This window comes from Drosophila simulans, chromosome 2L (assembly GCF_016746395.2).
Source record: "Drosophila simulans strain w501 chromosome 2L, Prin_Dsim_3.1, whole genome shotgun sequence".
Lineage (NCBI taxonomy): Eukaryota > Metazoa > Arthropoda > Insecta > Diptera > Drosophilidae > Drosophila > Drosophila simulans.
Window position 1 is genome coordinate 2725479 of NC_052520.2, and position 20858 is coordinate 2746336.

Below are 20858 nucleotides of genomic sequence, written 5' to 3' on the forward strand. Positions count from 1 at the left end.
TACTGATATTAATTTATATATGTAACAATAACTTTTCCTTTCAGCCGACTTCCTGGAGCAGCAGGAGCGTCATCATGAAGCCCTCAGTCTTCGCTTGCGAGCCGCTGCGTTGGCACCCCAGGATTACACCCTGCAATCCTGCGTGGCGGACGCACTGCGTCTGCTGAATCGCCTGGCCGAGGCAGAGCTGTGGTATCGAAAGGCAGTCACCCTGCAACCGCTGGCTGCCCATGCCCATGCCAATCTGGGCGCCATCCTGCAGATGCGTGGTCTTCGGAAGGAAGCAGTGGCGTGCTATCACAAGGCCTTGGAGCTCCAGCCAGGACATGCCATCAGCAGAGCAAACCTGGCCAGGATGAATGTGCACAAGGACGAGAACGAATGAGAATACACTGCTAGGGAAATAAAAAATGTAAATAAATTTTAGATAGAAGAGAATATATATTTTGTAAAAATAAAGAAAGCAATGATTGAAAGGTGTTTACCGGATTTAAAGGATTCTAATTCATTTATCCTGGTATTTAAACAAATATTATGTTGCGAGAGCAACAATTTAAGGCGCATTCCTTTCAACCGCAATTAGTTTAGCCAGCATTATGTGAACATGCCAATCTGTTGCCGACGCAAATTCCAGAAAGCCAAACCGCGCTGCGAATTATTTCCATATCAAGTCTTTGGAGCTTTCGTTTGGGTGAACGGAGCCAGGTGACGACGGGTCTTAAACGCAGACAAAAGCCTGATGAGACCAAAAGGCTTGAAGGGCATCGAAAACAGAGGCTCGCTCAAAGCCAGAGGTCCTGGCAACGAGTGGGTGAGACAGCCAGACACTCAACCGATAGACAGCCGGATGGCGACGTGATAACATCAAGTGGCCTGGCAAAAAGGAAAACCGCAGCAACCAGAATGGGTGGCCAAAGCGAGGGGTTTCATGCGAGAAATAGTGCTTACTAAGCATTAAATTATAATTAAATTTTAAACAATGAAACTGAGTTAAGGAGCAGGACGCGGGCACGAGCTCGAACACGAGGGCCCAAAAAGCTCTTAATCACAAACATGCGCAGCCACTTCAAAGGTGAGTCCTCGTCATATCAATGTGTAAAATTTAGAATGGAATTGCTCAGGCCCAGACTGGCTGGTCTGGCTAAGCATATGCGCATATAAATTAACATAGACACCCGAGTATTTAATTAAAATTCCATCAGCATCACACACACACACACAGACGCACAGTGGGGCACCTGGCCACCCGAATATGACAGGTGGATGGAGTCCAGGTAGACACACATTTTAGCGCTAAGCCGAGCAGATGCCCCTCGACTAAATCCACCAAAAACCACACACACACACACAGGCACACGTCCGACGAAATCTGCAAAACGCCTTTGGGCCCTCGTCAGTCGGGAGTGCAAACAAAGGGGAGTAGCCCCCAGTTACTCCCAGTAGCCCCAAAACACACACAAACTCCCGGTGAAGCAATGCCCCGCAATCGCAGAAGCATAACCGACCGGTCCCCATCGCTGCGCACCCCTTTAATAAAGTGCACTGCAAACAAAAAGTGCAATGATCTACAAACATATAACAAAAAATTTCTATTCATATTACTGAAGCTAGCTGAAACTATGTAATCATGTTGATCATAGAGTAGATTTAAAAGGCTTTTATTTCCTTAATTTAATACTTATACACCACTGTTTCTCCCAGTGTAGCGATGGTCGGCTAGTTGGAAAACAGTTGGTCGCTGTGGGGCTTTGGCAGCCTCGATACTGACTGATGAAGTGGCACTTCCGACACCGTCGCCCCAAACACACGGCTGCGATGATTATGATGACTATGACTATCATCGGGATGAGCACGGAATCCTAATTAAGTCTAGGCCCTTGCGCCGGCTAAGGGGTTAACTGCCCTGAGATGTGGGCGTGGGTCTGCAATCCATAATTAAATATGGATTCGAGAGATTCTGGCTTAACCAACTGAGACCCTTGACATTCAACAGATTTGTGCGTATTATTAAGGTCAAATCGGTGGGTGAGGGAGTTACAACCTGAAAGGAAAAAGGTTCAAAGTTCTAGGAGTGCGCTGTTTGATATATAAGAAAATCCAGATTGGCAGCCGTTTATTAATTAACTAAAACATCACTTCTCTTCTAATTAGATTGCTCAGTCGAATATTGCATAAGGACGAAATCAGGCGCATATGGTGTGTCAAAATTTTCGAACACTCGTTTGTGGTTTTTTGGTTGGAGCACCCGAAAACCTCGAGAAAACCAAACGAATAGTCACCCGGGTGCCAAAATACAAGTCGGCAAGTTGCCCAATGAGTATTTAATGCGTCAAACTGTTTAAATTTCTATTGGATTTTTTGTTTGGCTTTTCCTTTTGACTTTTGTTTTGCCCACAGATGTTGTTGTTGTTCTTTCGGATTGTGCAAAAAGTGACGCTCGGCTTTCAACTTTTCGACCATACACGGTAGAAGAGACGCTTATGCGAACAGAGGACACGCACACCAGCGGGCAAATTGCTAGTAGTCATCTTATTACTTGAAATAAATGGGAGGCAAGATGTAAGATGTAAGCACTTAATTATTTAAGCTCTATATTCAATTACTTTGAGTTGCTAATTACATGAGGTAGCTATTCGCTTGTCCCACACTGTATCTACACACATACTCCCAGGCACACCACGCAAATGGTCATCCTGTGGAACCATTTATTTTCCACTTTGGTCAAGAGACAAAAACAACAAAATCATGCACACACGGAGATAGCACAGATATATCTATGCGGGGACATATAGGACGGGAATCGGAATAAAAACTAAAGTAAAACGAAAAGTTTTTAGTTAGCTTTTGATGAGGGTCAACTCGAACTCAACGGGTCTGTGGCGCAATTTTCAAGTGCCCCGCCCCGCCGCCCACTGCACCCTGGACAAAAAAGGATGACACACAATAGTTGGGACATTGTTTTTGACATGACTTTCTATCAAAAACAAATTTGCCCTTCTTTGTGCTTCTATTATTTTGTATTTCCCATTCCCCATCTCCCATTTTCCATTTCCCATTTCCCAATTTTTTCGTCACAAATCGAGTCGAATATGTGGGGTCAAAGCGGAGAAGAAGGGCAGCAAAAACAAGGAAAGTGGGACATTGACAACTTAATTTGTTGAATTTGTTTACAGGTGAGGCAAAAAGTGCAAAAGAGAAGAAATTGTTTTATATTGCAATTCTCGTTCAAATGTTTGAACTCATAAACCTTTCGAATGCAACTTCAACTGAGCAGTAACCCAGTAATGCCATTTTTGGATGAGTTACTTTAAACATTAACAAATATTCCGCTTAAATCAGAACTATAGTTTAAGCATATTAAAGATTGCTATGTGCTGAACAGCTAAAGTACCTTTAAAATCCCATTACCCTATTTGTGTACACAAACATATGAGTGCGGAATAATATATGTCCGCTGGTGATGCATTTTCCGGCTGGAGCTGGGCCACAGCGGAAAACCGCATCCAGACAGGCAACAAAATGATTGCATCTGACGCATTGTGAGCCGCAATCAGAAGACGCAACAAAAAGTTGTGATGATGAAATGTGCAAGCCCATAAAATCAATGCAACGCCCACACACACGCACTCCGGGTGGTTCCCGAACTAGGGGGTGGTTAGGTGGTTGGGTGGTGCACGGGAGTGGGTGGTGCAAAGCCGCACGCAGCCGCTGTCAACTGCAGCAATTCAGTCTGGGACTGTCTGGAACGTCTGGAACGCAACGCCAGCTGCAGGAAAAGCCAAGCCGGGAAAACCAACTTGCTGGCAGTGGAATCGCGGCTTCTACATGCCACACACCCACCCACCCACTCGCACACACACTTTCTCAGCTTTCTGGGGCTGTCAGTGGAGCTTGGGAAAGTGGAGAAGCCCCCTTCAAACAATTAGGTGGAAATTAAATTTTCCCAATCGCATGCAACATGCAACTTAACTTGCAGCCCGACTAATTGCTGGAGAAAGTGAAGTCGTTTCGGGGTAAGCCGCCATGTCAGCATCAGTTTGCCACTATGGCCAAGTCAAATCAAGTACTAAAGCGGTGGACGGAGCTCCTCCGGCTGCTCCTCCATCAATGATGTATTTTTGATTGCAGCTGCTCCAAAACACAACAATCAGCAGAAATTGCGGGGGCGATGCGGTAACAAAAAGCAGACAAAATGCCAAAGCACCGAGGACAAAAACACAAAACACAGAGTAGCAGCAATCATCATAACCTGTAGCTTCAGGCCAAGTGAAGCATTCCCAGCAAAAGTATTCGACTGAGTGATATCCTGTACAGCAAAAGGCTTCGTAAATGATTAAATGTTTGTTTCATTTTACTGGGCATTTTACTAAGTTCAGTGGCTTTGGCTTATTAACATTTAGTTACAAGGACAAACCCCTTGGAAGCTTGGCATACCCTTTAAGTCCCCAACTACTGGGCATCGAAATGGCGAAAAACAACTCCAAGTTGCTGTGAACCCAAGAGCGAAAGTTCACACTGAAATTGAAACTCGAGGACGGAATCTCTGGCATAATCTGAGGCGCAAAATGGAGATGACAATAAATTCGATTCGATTTCGGTTTTGATTTAGTTTAGTTTGAGGAGTTTAGGGGAGTATCATCATCCTTGGATTACCGCGCACCCAAGGCCCCAAAATGGTGATGTCGAGATGCCAATGATGATGATGATGATGATGATGACGGTGATGGCGATGGAAGCGATTGTCGCCTTATGGCGAAGGGAAAGTAAACACAAATAGATAACAGACAACAAATAAAAAGCAGCAGGGCGAAATGAAAATAAGACAAAGCACACACAAACAGTCGGACGGATGGCCCGCGATATTCTTGGTTACCCAATTCGGGGTCGCAGAAAGCGCCCAAGGAGCTCCGCAGACCTCCGCACAGCCATTGGGAAACACATTCGCCAAATCCCGCTCAGCTTAAGTTGGCTTTGAAATTTTGATTGAAAAAATCAGGGGAATCGGAAGGGTGGCCAGCGAGGGCAACCAAGGCAACTAAGTCAGACACATCCCTCAGAAATGGGCGACAAATAGCGAATTGTTGCCATGGATATTCCGATAATGAGGGAATCGCAAATGGCGAGTGGCGGAAACCAAAGCCGGTCGAATGGCCACACAATCTTTGCTCAATAATTCATTTTCATTTCCCCACTGTTGCTGGTATTTTGATTTGGCCGAATTCCAATTATGGTACCCACTTCAGCTTAGCCGCTTTGTCCAACTTGGCTGCGACTGTTGATTCGCAGAGATAATTCCGCAGAAGCAAACATAATTGGAAATGTAATGCAATGAACTCGGCAAAAGAAAATAATCGCCAAATCGTTGATATCATAATGCAGTGGTGGACTCTGACCGCAAAGACTTGTCGTTATGTATCATAGGGAATGTAGCTTGTTTATCAGCATTTTGTTGGTATGATTAGGTGAGAGGTATAAAATGGTGTGCTTAATGGTAGAGCCCCTTATTTTGCGTAAATATACGATTAGGTACCGTGATATATAAATATTTATAAATATATTTCCTCTGAATTCATAGCATATTACTCATACGCACTGTTACCAGCGATCAAAAATGCATTACGTTTTGTAGCGTAGATTCGAACCAAACCTTACGTTGCTAAACATATTTCATGGAACCAAACCAATATGGTTTTAATCTTAGCTTGGTTTAATGTAAATATACAATATACACCGAATGTAGAATGTATAAGTAGAATATAAGAGTTTTAAGGGTAAAATTCAAATGCTCTGTAATAAATTATAATTCATTACTAAGGTCTAGATTAATTTCTGTCAAACATAACAATTAGCTCAGAGACGTAAAAACCTTACTAATTGGTAGTAAACAGATACAATTTAACAGTACCATAAACCCGGCATGGACCTGCAATTGCTAATTAATTCAAATGAGTTTCTCACGTGGAAACGCGTTCAACCGAAAGTCTATTGGGTTAGATCAAGTTCAGATTAGACTGGGCATCACGATCACGTTTCAAGTACTACTGCCCAGCTTCCAGGGCCTAAATAGGCGTTAAATTGCATTGCACTTCCCTTCATCGGAAATCGCATTAAAACCGGTTGGAAAGGTAAGCGCCCGTTGAAGATTAAAACCATTAGCAATCATTCAATTTGTTAACATGAAAATTACACGGCGAACAGAAGGGATAAGTATGAATACGTTAGAGGCGTTTACCAGAGTTGAAATGGGTTAAGTTTGCATGTAAAATAGACTATCGATGATCGATGTGCCCTATGACTATTGATCTACTATACATATTAAGTCATATTAAGCTCAGACTATATTAAACAAGCAACAGTTATCTTAATTACTTAGTCTAGCTTAACTATAGCAGCAAGGTAACGTTTAATTACTTTTATACATGCGAAAATAGATCAGCTGCTCAAATGAAAAATGTATTAAATCAAAAAAGCTGCAAAAAGCTGTTCTAAAACGTCAAATTAAGTTAAAAATGCATCGATTATATCTAATGGGGTGCCGCAAATAACGATTTTTCAACAGGCAATTATATAATTTTTATCGAACTTGAACGAACCGGAGTTTGCCTCAAATGCAAGCCCGCTTCAAGAACAGCGTGTAATTAAACTCGATTGCCCCAACATCATTAATTTTGATAACAACTTTTCGCAAACTCGAATCTGTCACATTAGTTTCGCGTGGCACGTCAAATCGAACGGAAGCTAACGTTACCATTTGCAATGGAAAAGGTGAATAAAACAATATAATATTAGTATTATTACCGGAACGGGACTAAAAATAGCTATGTTTTAATGGGTGAAATTCCCCACTTATGTTCTTCTTGGGTAACTTTGTTATCACAGCTCCAAAGGCAAGTCACGACTGAACCTTAACCCTGAAATCAATATGTGTGCATCTATCAATTTGCTATCATATCCGGGTAGCTAAAGCGCGACATCGCCTATAATTTGCAACCCTAGGGCTGCTTCGATCTGCCAAACAAAACTTTCTGGCAATGATTAAGTAGCCACACGTGAAGCGAATTAAGTCGTGGGCGTTGTGGGTCTCCTTAATACCTGGCATTAAGTCAGTTCGTTTTTTAGCTTAAATTGTGTGCCAGCGCGGGCCAATTAAAATCTTTACGGGCTATGATATAATTTTTACACACCAACGAAGGTCTTTAATTATTAGCTTATGGCTGATAGCATTCATTTAATATCGCACCTGCATTAATGGGCTTCTTTTTTAAGTTAACTCAGGAACTCGAATTGAGGACAATGCCTGGCTTCGCCACTTCCAGCCCCTTTAATATCGTCTTCGAGGATCTCTATTATCGCGTCGAAGTGGGCAAAGACAGAGGTGAGTGCACTTCGATTCATTCAGAAATTGGATAATAGTGGCTAATAGTTGAAGCTGGCTATTTGCATATCGTCGTGACTGCCATGCAAATCGTATTGAATTCATACTTACACCTATTGAAAATCACTCAAACTGCAGTCAGATCTTTCAGACTGACTTGCAGTTCGATGTAGTCAATAAAATTGCAATTAGATACACGTAATGCATTCATCAAACTGTGATCTTATTCCAATCACAATTGATTCAGATTCCGATAAGTGCTTGTTGACTCGCCCAAAGTTAAGTGATAAATCTTAATGTGCCTAATTGGCTGCGCTACCAAACTACCAATTACAAAATCAAAGGTGCCAACTAAGAATTTTATGGGCTAATCGAAGATAAAAGATACTTTATTAAGGCAAAGTTCAAGGGTTAAGCACATATAAAGCTGGAAAAGAAAGTGCCCGGCTGGAAGCATAACAACTTGGAGACGCACAATCAAATTCTAAAATTCGCAAAACCCGTTTCCCACAAACTGGCTGGCCATGTCAACTCTCTACGTCACGTCTATAAAACAACTCGAGTTATGGACTCCTCGATACTTCTGCTTCAATTATAACAATCAAATGGCTGGGCAGCAGTCAAGTTTCCTGATCGACGCTTTACGGACATCGATAATTCAATTTATTATGAGCACTTGGCTTGGTTGTAAAAATAAAAAATACTCATTCGTTATAACACCGATCTTAACGCTTAAACGTGTTCCGACTAAGCGTTATTTAAGTAGTTTATGTTAACCGCCTCCTGTTCTATGTTTGTTTTTCAAATACTTCTGGCTCGTAGATCAAATCAAATGTTATTCAACTTATTTCGCTGTGAATCACATCCCATAACCGATAACAGATAATTGCCGAGCCTTGGGCATAACTTTCGATTCATTAACTGGCATCCCCGAACCGTTTGCTTTTATAGGATGCAGTTCATTGAAATTTATCTAAGGTGCGCTGGGTTCACTCAACCGTGACGCTGCACCCTCTCAGCCCCCCACACCCCCAATCGAAACAGCCACAAACCCAGCAACAACTAACAATACACCCAAAGGCCTCCCAAAAGCGTCGACTTCTGGCCAATATATAGATAGATATAGATACCCATATAGGTATGTGGGCACATAGAGGGGCTTTGTGGGGGTTGGGGGATCTTGGCGGGGTCAGCGGCATTCCCATCGAGCTTTTTTTGGCGCTCAGCTTTTATGCTTCTCATTTGCTGCTGGACTTCGTAGCTGCTATATTTGCTTAATTCCGATTTTTGTGGGCTAAGAAGGCCAGCCGGTTGTTGTCGTTTCCAAATGTTGTACACGCTTTTTGTCAATGGGGGAAGATGATGAAGTTAGACCGCTAGTAGTAGTGGATTGTAGCTGCTTGTGGCATTTAAAGCACACATGTTGCAGTTGTATCTGCTAATGTTGCAGGTTTGTTTACTGATCTGCGCGCTGCTGTTGCAACTTCTCATGTTGCGGCTTTGTTTGCTCTTGATATTGCTGTTTCTGCTGGCCAAGTTGCCACTGCAAATGCCACTGCTACTGACTTGTTTATTTTTACAGCTCTTTTTTGGTGGCTGCTTCTGGTGTTGCTGCTGCTGTTGTTTTTTGTTTCGATGTAGCTGCTTGCTTGTTTTTTGTATTCGCAGCGTGTTTGTGTGAGCGTACGATGTTCGATTTCAATGTCAATGTCAAACGCGATCGCGATCGCATGTCGGCTCAAAGCACGCAGGAAAATGCTGCCGACGGAGCCGCTGACTTCGCCGTCGATTTGTGGCTGCCTTTCGTTGATAACGCCGCACTACAGACCCCCATCTAAGCCAATACACATCCGTAGATACAAAGATACTCTATACGCAGGCTGTCTAGACCGCGGACAGACTCTCGTTTTTAGAACCCTCCAGCGGCAACAGGTTTATTCCCAAAAATGAAAAAATTGAGATTCGTGGAAGTTAGAACTTTCACAACCAGATCTAAGCTCAATCGTATTCATTTGTATTACACACACACTCGTACATCTTGGTCCATCAATCAAAATGGTAATCAGAACAGCTAGCCATTCCGTGTGTCATAATAATATTTATGGGTTAACAATTAATTAATAAGGCTATCTGAGCAAAACGTGTGCGATTCCAATCGATTAGCGAGTGCATACTATTACGTTTTAGGTAAGTGAATAAATGCAATGCAGTTGATACGATTACAAATAATCACTCATTATTGAATTTCAATCAATTACTATTTGTTATTTGTATCTTTACAAGCGACTCAGCGGAAGTGGAAAACTTTGCCCATCAGTTGCATATTTTTCAAAAGTACAGATTGCCCACAAAGCATTCAATAGTCGCAAATATTTGTATTATTGCCTTTGGATTACTAAATAAAGCCATAATCAAGGGTTTCATTTGCTCAGCAGAATTAATTTGATAAGCCAATCAATAAACAGGTACACACAACATGCAGCAAGCTCAATATTAATCTAATAGTGCATCGCAGGAATTTATAGATAGATAGATAGATAGATAGATCATCGAATATAAATAGTGTGGCCCCGTTTAATGGCCAATTAGAAATTAGGCTTATCAGTGCAGCTGAATCTCATTTGGTGGTATTTATGAAGGGCTTATGGTCGTGAAACGCACTGTATGGGCTGTAATGTAGCACATCGATAACAATCAACAAGCACGAGTATCTCTTTCTATTGCGTCCATTATTATTGAAGTGCAAATAACAAATATGGGGTCGTATTTCATGACGAATCCACAGATATGTAACCCTTTTTTTCAGCCCGATAAGATCGCCTAATTAAAAGGCTAATCGGAGGGGCGGCAATTGCCATATGCCGAATGACATTTACTGGGCGACGACGCAAATGCCAATGGAGTTTAAAGCCGCCAAGTCGGAATTCCCATAGACAGCTTTTACGATACTCACGAGTAATTGTCTATTATTAATCCACTGCATTGGCAATTACCATTCGCGTACTAGAGGTGTGAACAAATTAGTTTCGAGTTAATTTGTTGAATTTTTCAATCCACTCAAGGGCTGTCTTTCACCCACACCAAAGCTTGAGCTACGAATATATTAATCACCTAATCCCTTCCTCAGCATGCGATTGCACTTTTTGTCCGCCTTATCAAACTGCAAATGCATTGGAGGCATCGTCAGGAGGACGGACTTTGCCCGGCTATATTTGTGTTTTGATAGGGCACCTCTACATATAATAGAAAGGGTTCCAGGCGATAATCCGCCTAAGCTACCGCAAAAAACATATTCAAGTTCAAGCTGTACAAGTTCTCAAATGTCAGGCCGGCCAAACGAGCAATTCCCTATTTCAAATGGCTGGTTAACTCTGACCTTCTGTGTCACATTATCACTGATTATATAATCAGCGCTAAGCACAAAATTACAGACCGTGTGTTGCATGGACAACATCAAACTTGAAAAGGAAATATAATAGATCGGCTGGCTGCCAGATAAAGCTGCAACTCTATGACTTGCGGAACGAAATGAAATGTCAGAACATTTGATTGTATATCAAATACAATACAATTAAAACACTTAACAAATTATACTAACATTTTTGTGTAATTAATATATAAAAAGCAGCATATAGATTGAACTTTAATTAATCAGATCATATCAGATCATAATCAGTTGCAAGTACCCTTTGATAGAGCATTTGGCGAATGCGAAATGTGCATTTTGCACATTGTCCCAAACTCGTAGAATACTGAGAATCGAATTCGACTCGCCGCACAAATCACGCGGGATATCATAAACAATGGGGCCGCGGCTCGAAGAAGCTCCGAGCGACCGCTTTTATTAATAACACTAGGTACAGTGGGCCCTGCTCGGCGCGATACAGTGGCGCATGTATCTACGGCCGCGCTGACGCCGGCAAGCACTTGGAAAAGGCAAACTAGTCGAGCGGCCCAGCGTTGTACTTAGCCAGTCGCTGTCTGAAAGTCGCCTCAGTCTCGCGTCGCAATTCGAGCGATTCGGAAGCGTTTTGTCCACGTCCGAGCTAAGAAGCATATATAGCATATATATATATTCTTGGCCAGAGATATACACGGTATATGGTCTCGGTTCTTCTGCGCGCGTGTTACAAATCAAGAAGTTTGCATATTTCCCGAAATTATAAATAAAATCATTTCATTCGCCGGTCAACAACAATCGAGTGCCAGCTGTGTTTTTTGGTGTGTTTCGTGTTGGAAAATCGCGAAAAAAAAAGCATTGTGATCGCGATCCTATGTTCCCCATTCCTATTAGCCAGTGCAATTTGTGTGAGTCAGCAGAAATAGAAGGAGAAAAATTATAAATACGCACGCAAATCGAACGGAAAACCTGGCATCCATCTATTCAAATTTATGCCACAAAAATCGTTTCGAAATCGAAAATGCACACCTTTCTGAACTCCGTTGGGGAATTGCTTTAATTTCCAGCTGTGTTCTATTTCCCATTCTACCCCTTTTATTTTATTTAATTTTTTTTTTTTTTTGGCACGTTCCCCGGTTTTCTGTGTCCCGCTTTTCGGGGCCTTCGCCTCGCTTTCTGGGTCTTATTCTAATTGTAATGAAATCATACAGAAAATAGACCGCAGACACACATCAACAAATGAGGCATAACAATTTATACTCGGCCGATTCTTCTCGGATCAAAGTTCGCCACTCGGAGAGTGGTTTTTGGTCTCTTTTTGTGTGGAGAATCTTTCACGGGGACTCCGTGTCGGCTACGCAATTAGCGCACGTCAGTAGTACGCATACGCCCCGTATGTCGTTCGGGTTTTAATGACCAAATGTTTGGACTTGTTCGCCGCGGCGTCTTGATCAAATAAACTGGAGTATTTATTTGCATTTTATTAGTCAACGATTATGCCCTGCCAAATTGTGATGATGATATCACCAGAGCGAACGGACATGGCCAGAACGGAATGGAACCAATGCCAAGATGGCCCCACCCTCGCGGACACGACGATGCCACTGTCACCACCGCACCGCAGAATGTGGGCCAGGCGGCAGGCTCCACTCGGTTGAGGTTGGGGCGGCTCTTATTGCGGGTGCTTCTCGTGATGGTTGTGGTGATGGTGCTAGCGATGGTGATGGTGATGGTGCTGGTGTGGAAAAGTACAATTTGTAATGCAATACCCACCGCTTTGCATGGGGCTTCAAGTTCGCGCCCCAATCTAAACACAAGTGCAAACAAAGTCAGTCATTTCCCATGCAGAGAAAGAAACAGCAAAGAAATTGCTTCGTTTTTGTCTTTTATAAATATTTTATTAGGTTGTAATTTTGGAAATTAGTATGTGGATAATTGGTATCTATACTAGTTCAATTATAGATCAAGGCTAGCCCATGGTGAGTCCCTTGCTTGAGTACGAATATTTGAGTTTAAACTCTGCCGTTTTTTCTCCCAGTGCACATGACACACAGAGCATTCATGTGTGCGTGCTTCGGGGGGCGTGAGGGTGCGGCTGTGCAAAAGGCTGACCCTCCTTATCATCTATTGGGGCAAACAAACGACTTATCGGTCGGTCGGAGCAACTGCACCAAGGAAATGGAAGTGCCATCGAATTGAAAGCCAAGCCGATCCGATCCGATCCAATCCGAGCTTCTGTTTCCAGCCCAGTTGGCCTTGAGTTCGGATTCGGATTCGTATTCGGATTCCTCTAATCAGTGGAATAGATGATCGCGAGCCAAGAATGTAGCCCAGAGCATAATTTGATTTGGTGTAACCTTGCCGCCACTTTATTCGTTATATCTCTTGGCTATATAGTCGCATATGTGTGTGTGTGCGTTGTATGGGTGAGAGAATGCGCCCCAAGTGGCTTGAAATCTTCAGCGGGGCGACAGAAGAATTCTATTTTCGGACTATAAAAGCATGAATGAGCGTCACTTAGTGTCTGCCAGTTGTATTCTTCTCTCTTCTTGCGCAGAATTGTGTTGGATTTCTCGCTGTTATCACTTCGGGGGAATAAAAGTTTGTTTTTCCAAAAGCTCTATCTATGTGGGGCAGTTGAATTTTTTGCGCTCTTCCAGCGAAGAAGAAGTCTAGACGATAGAAGGAGGAGCTATCAGCTGGGGTCAATTCGATACATTGTTGCAGTCTTAAAACGGCACTATCATAGTCTTATATAAAGTAAGAGATCTTGCTTGCAGACTGGGCTAATTTACATACCTAATCTCTCAAGATCTAGGAAGTGATTAACTGTTGTAAGCGGTTACAACTTCAAATCATGGCCAATTACTGCAGTGGCTTACAACATTGTTGCCATAATTATAGAGCCGCGTGCAGTTTAGTTGTTAATTTCAATAAATTAAAAGAAAGACCGGAAAAGATCGTGGTAAGCACTTTGCCAAAGACCTTGTTAGTCGATTGCTACTGTACTGGCTCAGCAATATTGGCAATTATTGCGCCAGAACTGGGGTTCATTGTCCATACTTTGGAATTTTTAGCCAGCTTTCAAAAGGTATTGCTAAATTGCTAAATCCGCTGACAGAACTTGACACTCTTCCTGAAGTTTTGACAGCCGATGCATAGATAATTGACCAAGTGCCGAGTGTGTCTTCTCAGTGTAAACGGCGTGTCGAGATCGCCGCATGAATGAGCTACTATATATTTGCATTTGGCCGTTACGTAAGCGCAATAGCGGCTAATTGAATGCAAAACTTTTTGCCCGACTGCTAAATCACAAAGGGTTGATAGCAGAATAGTAGACGGTTATAGCATCGGGTTATGCGATTATTTATGTTACTTGAGTGCCGCAATACCAATACCCTCGGATTGCACAAGCGATGATGATCATCTTCATCATTGCCGCACACACACGTGCGGGAACTTTTCCCATCCGACGGATTGGGATTGATGGGCAGGCAGGGTGTTTCTCTTTCAGCACTTGCCGGTTTGTTTATACGATTTGTTTTGTTTATGCAAGACCAAGATTAGAACGTATTACTATGCCAGGCATCTGTTTTTCCTAGCCCTAGCACCCGGAACCAAAACACTTGTAGATCGGATCGCAAATTGAAAAGTGGGAGTAACATAGGATGAGTCATGCTCCCAAATGGATAAGAAGTTAGGAATGGAATCTATCTATCTACTGCCACTATCGCTTTTATTAGATTATTGCATGAAGTGCCATTGAATCTTAACTACTTAACAACATACCAGTATAATTTCCATAGACCTTTCCCAACAAACAAGCTCCTCTATCAAATTTTCCCACTTCTCAGCTTATCCATAGGATTGCTTTATGTTCCCCAGTAAAAAACTTCCCATATAACCAGACACACATTTTTCAAATGGCAGAGTTTCGGGGAGATTCGCCCAGAATGACTCAATTCGAATGTGGAAAAGTCAAAGGCAATGTTATTACAATTTATTTTAATTGATAGCAAGTGGCATTCCAGAGTTCCGAGGCACAAGTGTGTGCCTTCCCAAGACATGTCGGTGTTTCAACCTGCGTTGTTATTGTTGTTATTATTATTATTATTATTGTTGTTATTATTATTATTATTATTGTTGTTATTATTTGTTATTGCCGTTCGGCCGATGATAGTCGCCTGCATTTGTAATTTTATCGAGCCGCGGGTCAGCAGAGGTTTCAATGGCGAAGGTAGGACAGCTATTATTAATTGACATTATTTTGCCCAAGCGAATAGATAACCATGGGAGCCCGGGACAGCTGACTGCCGCCCATAAGTGGTGCTGGATCATAATGATAACCTCATTTCGTATATGAAACACACTATACTATATTTATTTGCCGCTTCCGTGCGCGCCGTTGTTTCCATCACTTTTGTTTGCCGCGCGAAGGTTTTTTGTGTGCAGCCAAGTGGCGTACGAAATCTTGAGCCATCAATTCAACGGTCACGTAATCAAGTTCTAAAACCCCAAACTCACAGCCCCAATTCGAGACGAACTGGTGTCCGTCCATTCAAAGGAGCAATTCAGTGGTCAGTGGCGCAAGATTCGCCAACTGCGAAGCGAGAACAAAAGCCATAAAGTCAGCCGGCAATTACAGTGGTCACTCGATGTTTTTACTACAAAATTATGAAAATTGCTTGGCCTTAATGCAGAGCAATTATTTTAAGGTTGCTGCTTTTAATTACTCTGCAAAGAGCAGAATTACATGGGGCAGTGGAAATGGTTTCTGAAACTGATGTTGTCATGAAGGTTGTCTTGCAATATTATATAAGTAATTAAACATAAGCTGATGCCTTGACAAATGGCTCAGTTTATATCGGGTGCTCACTGTAGTTGGCTTGCTTCCCCTCCCTCTCTCTTTCACACCTCTTGCAACTCTATTCAGATTCACTTTTCCAAGTTTGTCGCCAAACCAGTTTTCATTTCTATTCTAAGAACTGACCGCCGCAACGTTCTGTTTTCCACCATTTTCCATTTCCAACGCTTTTTCATGTAATTTCGTAATTATCTGTTTCGCAATTTTCGCTGCTACTTTTTTGGCGGTTTGGCAATCGGTTCTGTCTACTTGTTGCGGTAATTGTGATCCCCTAGCCCGCAAAACTGAGGCATATCGATGCCCTCAGCCCGCTGAGTCAGCACCGCCAAGCAATATTCCCCAGAAAGTGGTGATCATTCCAGTTTACACCATTTGCATGCCAACAAGTTACAGCCATTCCCTAAAGTCAAGCGTAGGGCAAGTGTTCCATGGAGCGAATTTCCCGAGATCATTAGTAGGTGTAATGGGTATTTGGCGGGCATATTACTAGTGAAACTGAAAGTCACGTAGCGGGTGTTTTCCCTGGAATTGAACTACGTGTTCCATGACTAATTGAATAATTTGCGGAAGTTCTTTGAAAGCGGCCAGTGGAGAAGTGCGAGATGCATATTTAAATCAAATCTGGAATTTTCGCAAACTATTATATGTACATTCTTGCGGCTGCGAAAAGTAATGACTGGAAATCTCCACAAGCCGTTTAGAAGAAAAGGTGATTGGGAATTCGCCTAGTCTGCGCCCAATTCTCCCACACTCTCCAGCTTTTGTTTACAACTGAGCTTGGAGAAATCACAAGAATAGTATTTCGCACATTAATTTTTAGTTGATTTTTTGTGTTAGATGTTCTGGTTTCGGACAAGGCCGTTCGCTCTTTAGCGTATTTTTTGTATTATTATTATTTTTTCATAATTATTGCTTTCCACGCAGGTGTGAGTGAATGGCTGAATGGCTGGGAATTGGCACCTTGTGCGTTGTTCTCGACGGCCCAAAAGCCAAAAAAAAAAAACATGACTTACTAAAGTTTAAACTTGAAATTTAATGCCATTCTGCCGGCTCCTTTGCGATTGTTGACTTCCAGCGCGTTTTGCATTGCGAGCTGAGTTGTTTTTTTTTTAATTTTTGATTTGATATGCGAGTGTGCTTAGCGCTGCCTGATTATAATTTTTATATATTGTTTTTGTTTTAGTGCTTTGCTCTGGCTGACGCCGGCAGAGGCAGCGACAGAGCAGCGACTGAGCAGCGGCAGAGCTTCCCACCTTTTCAGTCGGCGGCGAGTTCTTCCGCAGTTATCAGCTGTCTGCCAACGGGGGCGCATGCGCAGATCGCTCGTTCGTTTTTCAACTTAGTTTTCCCATGCTAGCTTTTCCGCAAGGAAAATTCACAGCCCGCATACTGAGTTCAGAGTGTAGAAAACTTAAGAAACGGTTCGCCAGTTTTCGTTACGAAAATCCACGAGCCTTGAGGTCACTCGTTTTTTAAGACGCGCTCCAATTGGCGCGTTGAGTGCTCTTAGTTTTGAATGGCAAAAGTGATATAATTTCCGATTCCCGCCACCACACACATTGCAACTGGAAAGCTGGACCAACCAGATGGCTGGCAATCCATTATAATACTGTTGTTTGTTTTCCTGCGCGCAGCCACTTCGAGAACGATTCCAGAGTGCTCTTCGCCGAATTTGATATGTGTAAATAATGTGCAGGGCGAGCGAGCAGAGCCAATAAATATATTCCGATAAGCTTCCGAAATAAATCAGCGTTCCAACGCTTAAACGTTTTGTAAACAGCACGGTGGAACACCAAGAGTACACACAAAATGGATAGCAGCAAGTTGTTGAAGAATGTCTACGGCATCGACATTCACTTCGAAGATCTCGTCTACCAGGTCAACGTACCCAAAAAGCAAGGTAAGTGCACAAAAAAAGCCCAAAAATATGTCTCAAATCGGAAGTGAGACGGGTATTTCATTAGAGGATCTTTTACTTGGTTCATTTCATTTCTCTCAGTGCACTCCATTAGCTCCAAGTGCGAATTGACTATCTCTATTAGCACCGAAAGTGTGCCGGAAGAAAAGATCCCGGAGCACAGGTGTTACTCCTTGATAATCTAGTGTCAATAGAGCAGACGATTGCCGCAAATGGGGCACATTCAAAGATTGCGCACGAGTCCCAAGTGGAACAGGCCATCGTTTTTTGGATTGACCCATCCGAAATCATACGAAGCATACGCTTCTGCTTTACGATGTATGCACTTTTAATGAGCGGTTTTTAGCTCAGGTTTGCCTGTTAACCTTATTGCTAGCTGGTTAACTGAAAGTTACACAAACCGAATAGCATAAAGGTTTTAACACAAACCCCAACCAGCAATCAACTAAGATATAGTAGCTAGTACTCACTATATATTTCAACAATTAACTAATCACTTATGTTTGCCAACCCTTTGATTTATATTCACAGAGAAGAAGTCGGTGCTGAAGGGCATCAAGGGTACGTTCAAGTCGGGCGAACTGACCGCCATAATGGGCCCCTCGGGGGCGGGCAAATCTAGTCTTATGAACATCCTCACCGGTCTGACCAAATCCGGCGTCAGCGGGAAGATCGAGATCGGGAAGGCGCGCAAGCTGTGCGGCTACATAATGCAGGACGATCACTTCTTTCCCTACTTCACCGTGGAGGAGACCATGCTGATGGCGGCCACACTTAAAATCTCCAACCAGTGCGTCAGTCTCAAGGAAAAGCGAACTCTGGTAGGAAAGCCAAGCCACTCATATTTTAGCAATTAACTTTAAGAGCATGCAAATCTAAATTCCCTTCTTTTTTTTGAGTGCACACTAATTGACTTGTGATTTACAGATCGACTATCTGCTGAACTCGCTGAAGCTGACGAAGACGCGGCAGACGAAGTGCTCCAACCTGAGTGGCGGCCAGAAGAAGCGCCTGTCCATCGCCCTGGAGCTGATAGACAATCCAGCTGTGCTATTTTTAGACGAGCCCACAACGTGAGTGAGAGCGAGTTTCATTGTGGTCCTCGAAACCAGTTGCGCTCCGATCAGATTCCAAAATTGACACATTCCGACCTTGAATCACCCACAGCGGCTTGGACAGCTCCTCCTCCTTCGACACCATCCAGCTGCTGCGCGGCCTGGCCAACGAGGGACGGACCATCGTGTGCACCATCCACCAGCCGTCGACCAACATCTACAATCTCTTCAACCTGGTCTACGTGCTCAGCGCGGGTCGATGCACCTACCAGGGCACGCCCCAGAACACGGTCATGTTTCTCAGCAGCGTGGGCCTGGAGTGCCCGCCCTACCACAATCCCGCCGACTTCCGTGAGTAGCTGCTGCCCAACGGGGCGCCCTTCCCTTTCGGCTACTCACTTGGGATCCCATTAATTGGCACTTAATGCGGCACTTTCATGGGATCCTAATTGAACCCGTTCAATACCCAAGTTGGTGAGCGGGAAAAGGGCGTGTCATTAAAGGTGTTAATCATTTCAGTGCTGGAATGCGCGAACGGGGACTACGGCGATCAGACGGAGGCTCTGGCGGAAGCGGCCAAGGACATACGCTGGAGATACGATCAGCAGTTGATGCAGGGCGAGGATGCCGATGCGCCCAGCGAGACGCAGGTGGCCAAGTTCAACGAATCTCAGTCACCGGGGCAGGTCCAGGTGCAGGTGCAGAAGATCGAGATCCAGAACATGGAGTCCTCGAAGGATCTGACCAAGCACACCTATCCGCCCACGGAATACATGCGACTGTGGCTGCTCATCGGCCGCTGTCACCTTCAGTTCTTCAGGGATTGGGTGAGTTAGCTTGGCTCTTACCACAATTAAAGCCCTAATTGAATATTTTAAACACCCTTTGCAGACCCTGACCTACCTGAAGCTGGGCATTCACGTGCTCTGTTCCATTTTGATTGGCTTGTTCTTCGGCGATTCGGGCAGCAATGCCACCAAGCAAATTTCCAACGTCGGCATGATCATGATCCATTGCGTATATCTCTGGTACACCACCATTATGCCGGGCATATTGAGATGTAAGTCGGGATGGGGGAGTGCATACTATGTGCCTCTTTCTATAATACGATGCGTGTTACAGATCCCGCCGAAATAGAGATCATCAGGAAGGAGACCTTCAACAACTGGTACAAACTGCGAACCTATTACCTTGCCACCATCATCACATCCACTCCAGTCCATGTGAGTGTGCAATCCCTTGGATTCCTGGGAAGCCTATCCACACGTACCTATATATTATTACTCCCTTTTCAGATCATCTTCTCAACGGTGTATATAACGATAGGATATCTGATGACGGATCAGCCCGTGGAGATGGATCGATTTGTTAAGTATTTGCTAAGTGCGGTGGTGGTCACGATCTGTGCGGATGGTCTGGGCGTCTTCCTGGGCACCGTGCTGAATCCAGTGGTAAGTTGAGAGTTCTTAAACCAAGTGCTAGAATCCTTTGTCACCACAAACTCCATTGGCAGAATGGAACTTTCGTTGGCGCCGTTTCGACGTCGTGTATGCTGATGTTCTCCGGCTTCCTCATCCTGCTGAATCACATTCCGGCTGCCATGAGGTTCATGGCCTATATATCGCCACTTCGCTACGCCCTCGAGAACATGGTGATCTCGCTGTACGGCAACCAGCGTGGCCAGTTGATCTGCCCGCCCACGGAGTTCTATTGCCACTTCAAGTGAGTGCATCCTGTGCAAGCTGCAAATATTCAAAGTACTCATTTATTATTGACTCGATTAGGAACGCTGTGACTGTGCTGCGACAATTTGGCATGGAGGGCGGCGACTTTGGGTACAACATCCTCATGATCCTCATCCAAATAGCGATATTCAAGGTTCTGGCCTACTTTACGCTGAAGCACAAGATCAAGACGAACTGAGGGGGGCTTTTAGTATTCGGCTTAATTTGAATCGAATGTGATTTTATGTTACTTATGTATGTATACCGCTTAGTTGCAAGTAAACCCAATCTTTTATATACCGGCGTGTGATACTTTAACAAATGCAACGGACCATTGCAATATGCGAGTGCCAACTGTTGCGGCAACCTCTAAGCATAGCGAATCATAGTTTTTATACTGTTTATGTATGGATAACTAACCTTTATATATGTACGTGTAGTTATTTGTCTAGTTAACCTAATTGTAAGCGAGACCTGTATGAACAAACGAAATAAACAAGAAGCTTAAGCAAATGAGTGGCT

The 20858-nt window shown here is 43.5% G+C and overlaps 2 protein-coding genes across 4 annotated transcripts in view; both read left to right on the forward strand.

The window, feature by feature from the left end:
• Window positions 1–489, forward strand: part of LOC6730750 (protein O-mannosyl-transferase TMTC1) — a 41400-nt gene extending 40911 nt beyond the window's left edge. Inside the window, exon 8 of the mRNA XM_016179438.2 lies at window positions 45–489. Coding sequence (XP_016023167.1) covers window positions 45–385 — 341 coding nt within the window. The 3' untranslated portion in view covers window positions 386–489. The remainder of the gene's footprint in view (window positions 1–44) is intronic.
• A 6252-nt stretch (window positions 490–6741) lies between these two features.
• On the forward strand, window positions 6742–20852 carry LOC6730753 (ATP-binding cassette sub-family G member 1). Of its 3 annotated transcripts, none has more exons than XM_039294109.2 (11): window positions 6742–6765; window positions 7267–7375; window positions 18089–18378; window positions 18485–18630; window positions 18725–18963; window positions 19132–19439; window positions 19504–19672; window positions 19735–19835; window positions 19908–20063; window positions 20126–20334; window positions 20397–20852. In XM_039294109.2, exons 1-11 carry the CDS (start codon window positions 6757–6759, stop codon window positions 20533–20535), a joined length of 1875 nt encoding a protein of 624 aa, XP_039150043.1. In that variant the 5' UTR covers window positions 6742–6756; the 3' UTR covers window positions 20536–20852. The 3 variants fall into 3 exon arrangements, with proteins under 3 accessions (XP_039150043.1, XP_016023169.1, XP_016023170.1); XM_016179439.3 differs by lacking the exons at window positions 6742–6765; window positions 7267–7375 and adding exons at window positions 11353–11596; window positions 17274–17539; XM_016179440.3 differs by lacking the exons at window positions 6742–6765; window positions 7267–7375 and adding exons at window positions 11358–11683; window positions 17274–17539.
• The last annotated feature ends 6 nt before the right edge of the window (window positions 20853–20858 follow it).

Excerpts from the sequence above, each read along its gene's own strand:
- LOC6730753 (XM_039294109.2), top strand. Across the intron at positions 19,440-19,503 it reads TTCAGTTCTTCAGGGATTGG|ACCCTGACCTACCTGAAGCT; the intron begins GTGAGTTAGCTT and ends CACCCTTTGCAG. Across the intron at positions 19,673-19,734 it reads TATGCCGGGCATATTGAGAT|ATCCCGCCGAAATAGAGATC; the intron begins GTAAGTCGGGAT and ends TGCGTGTTACAG.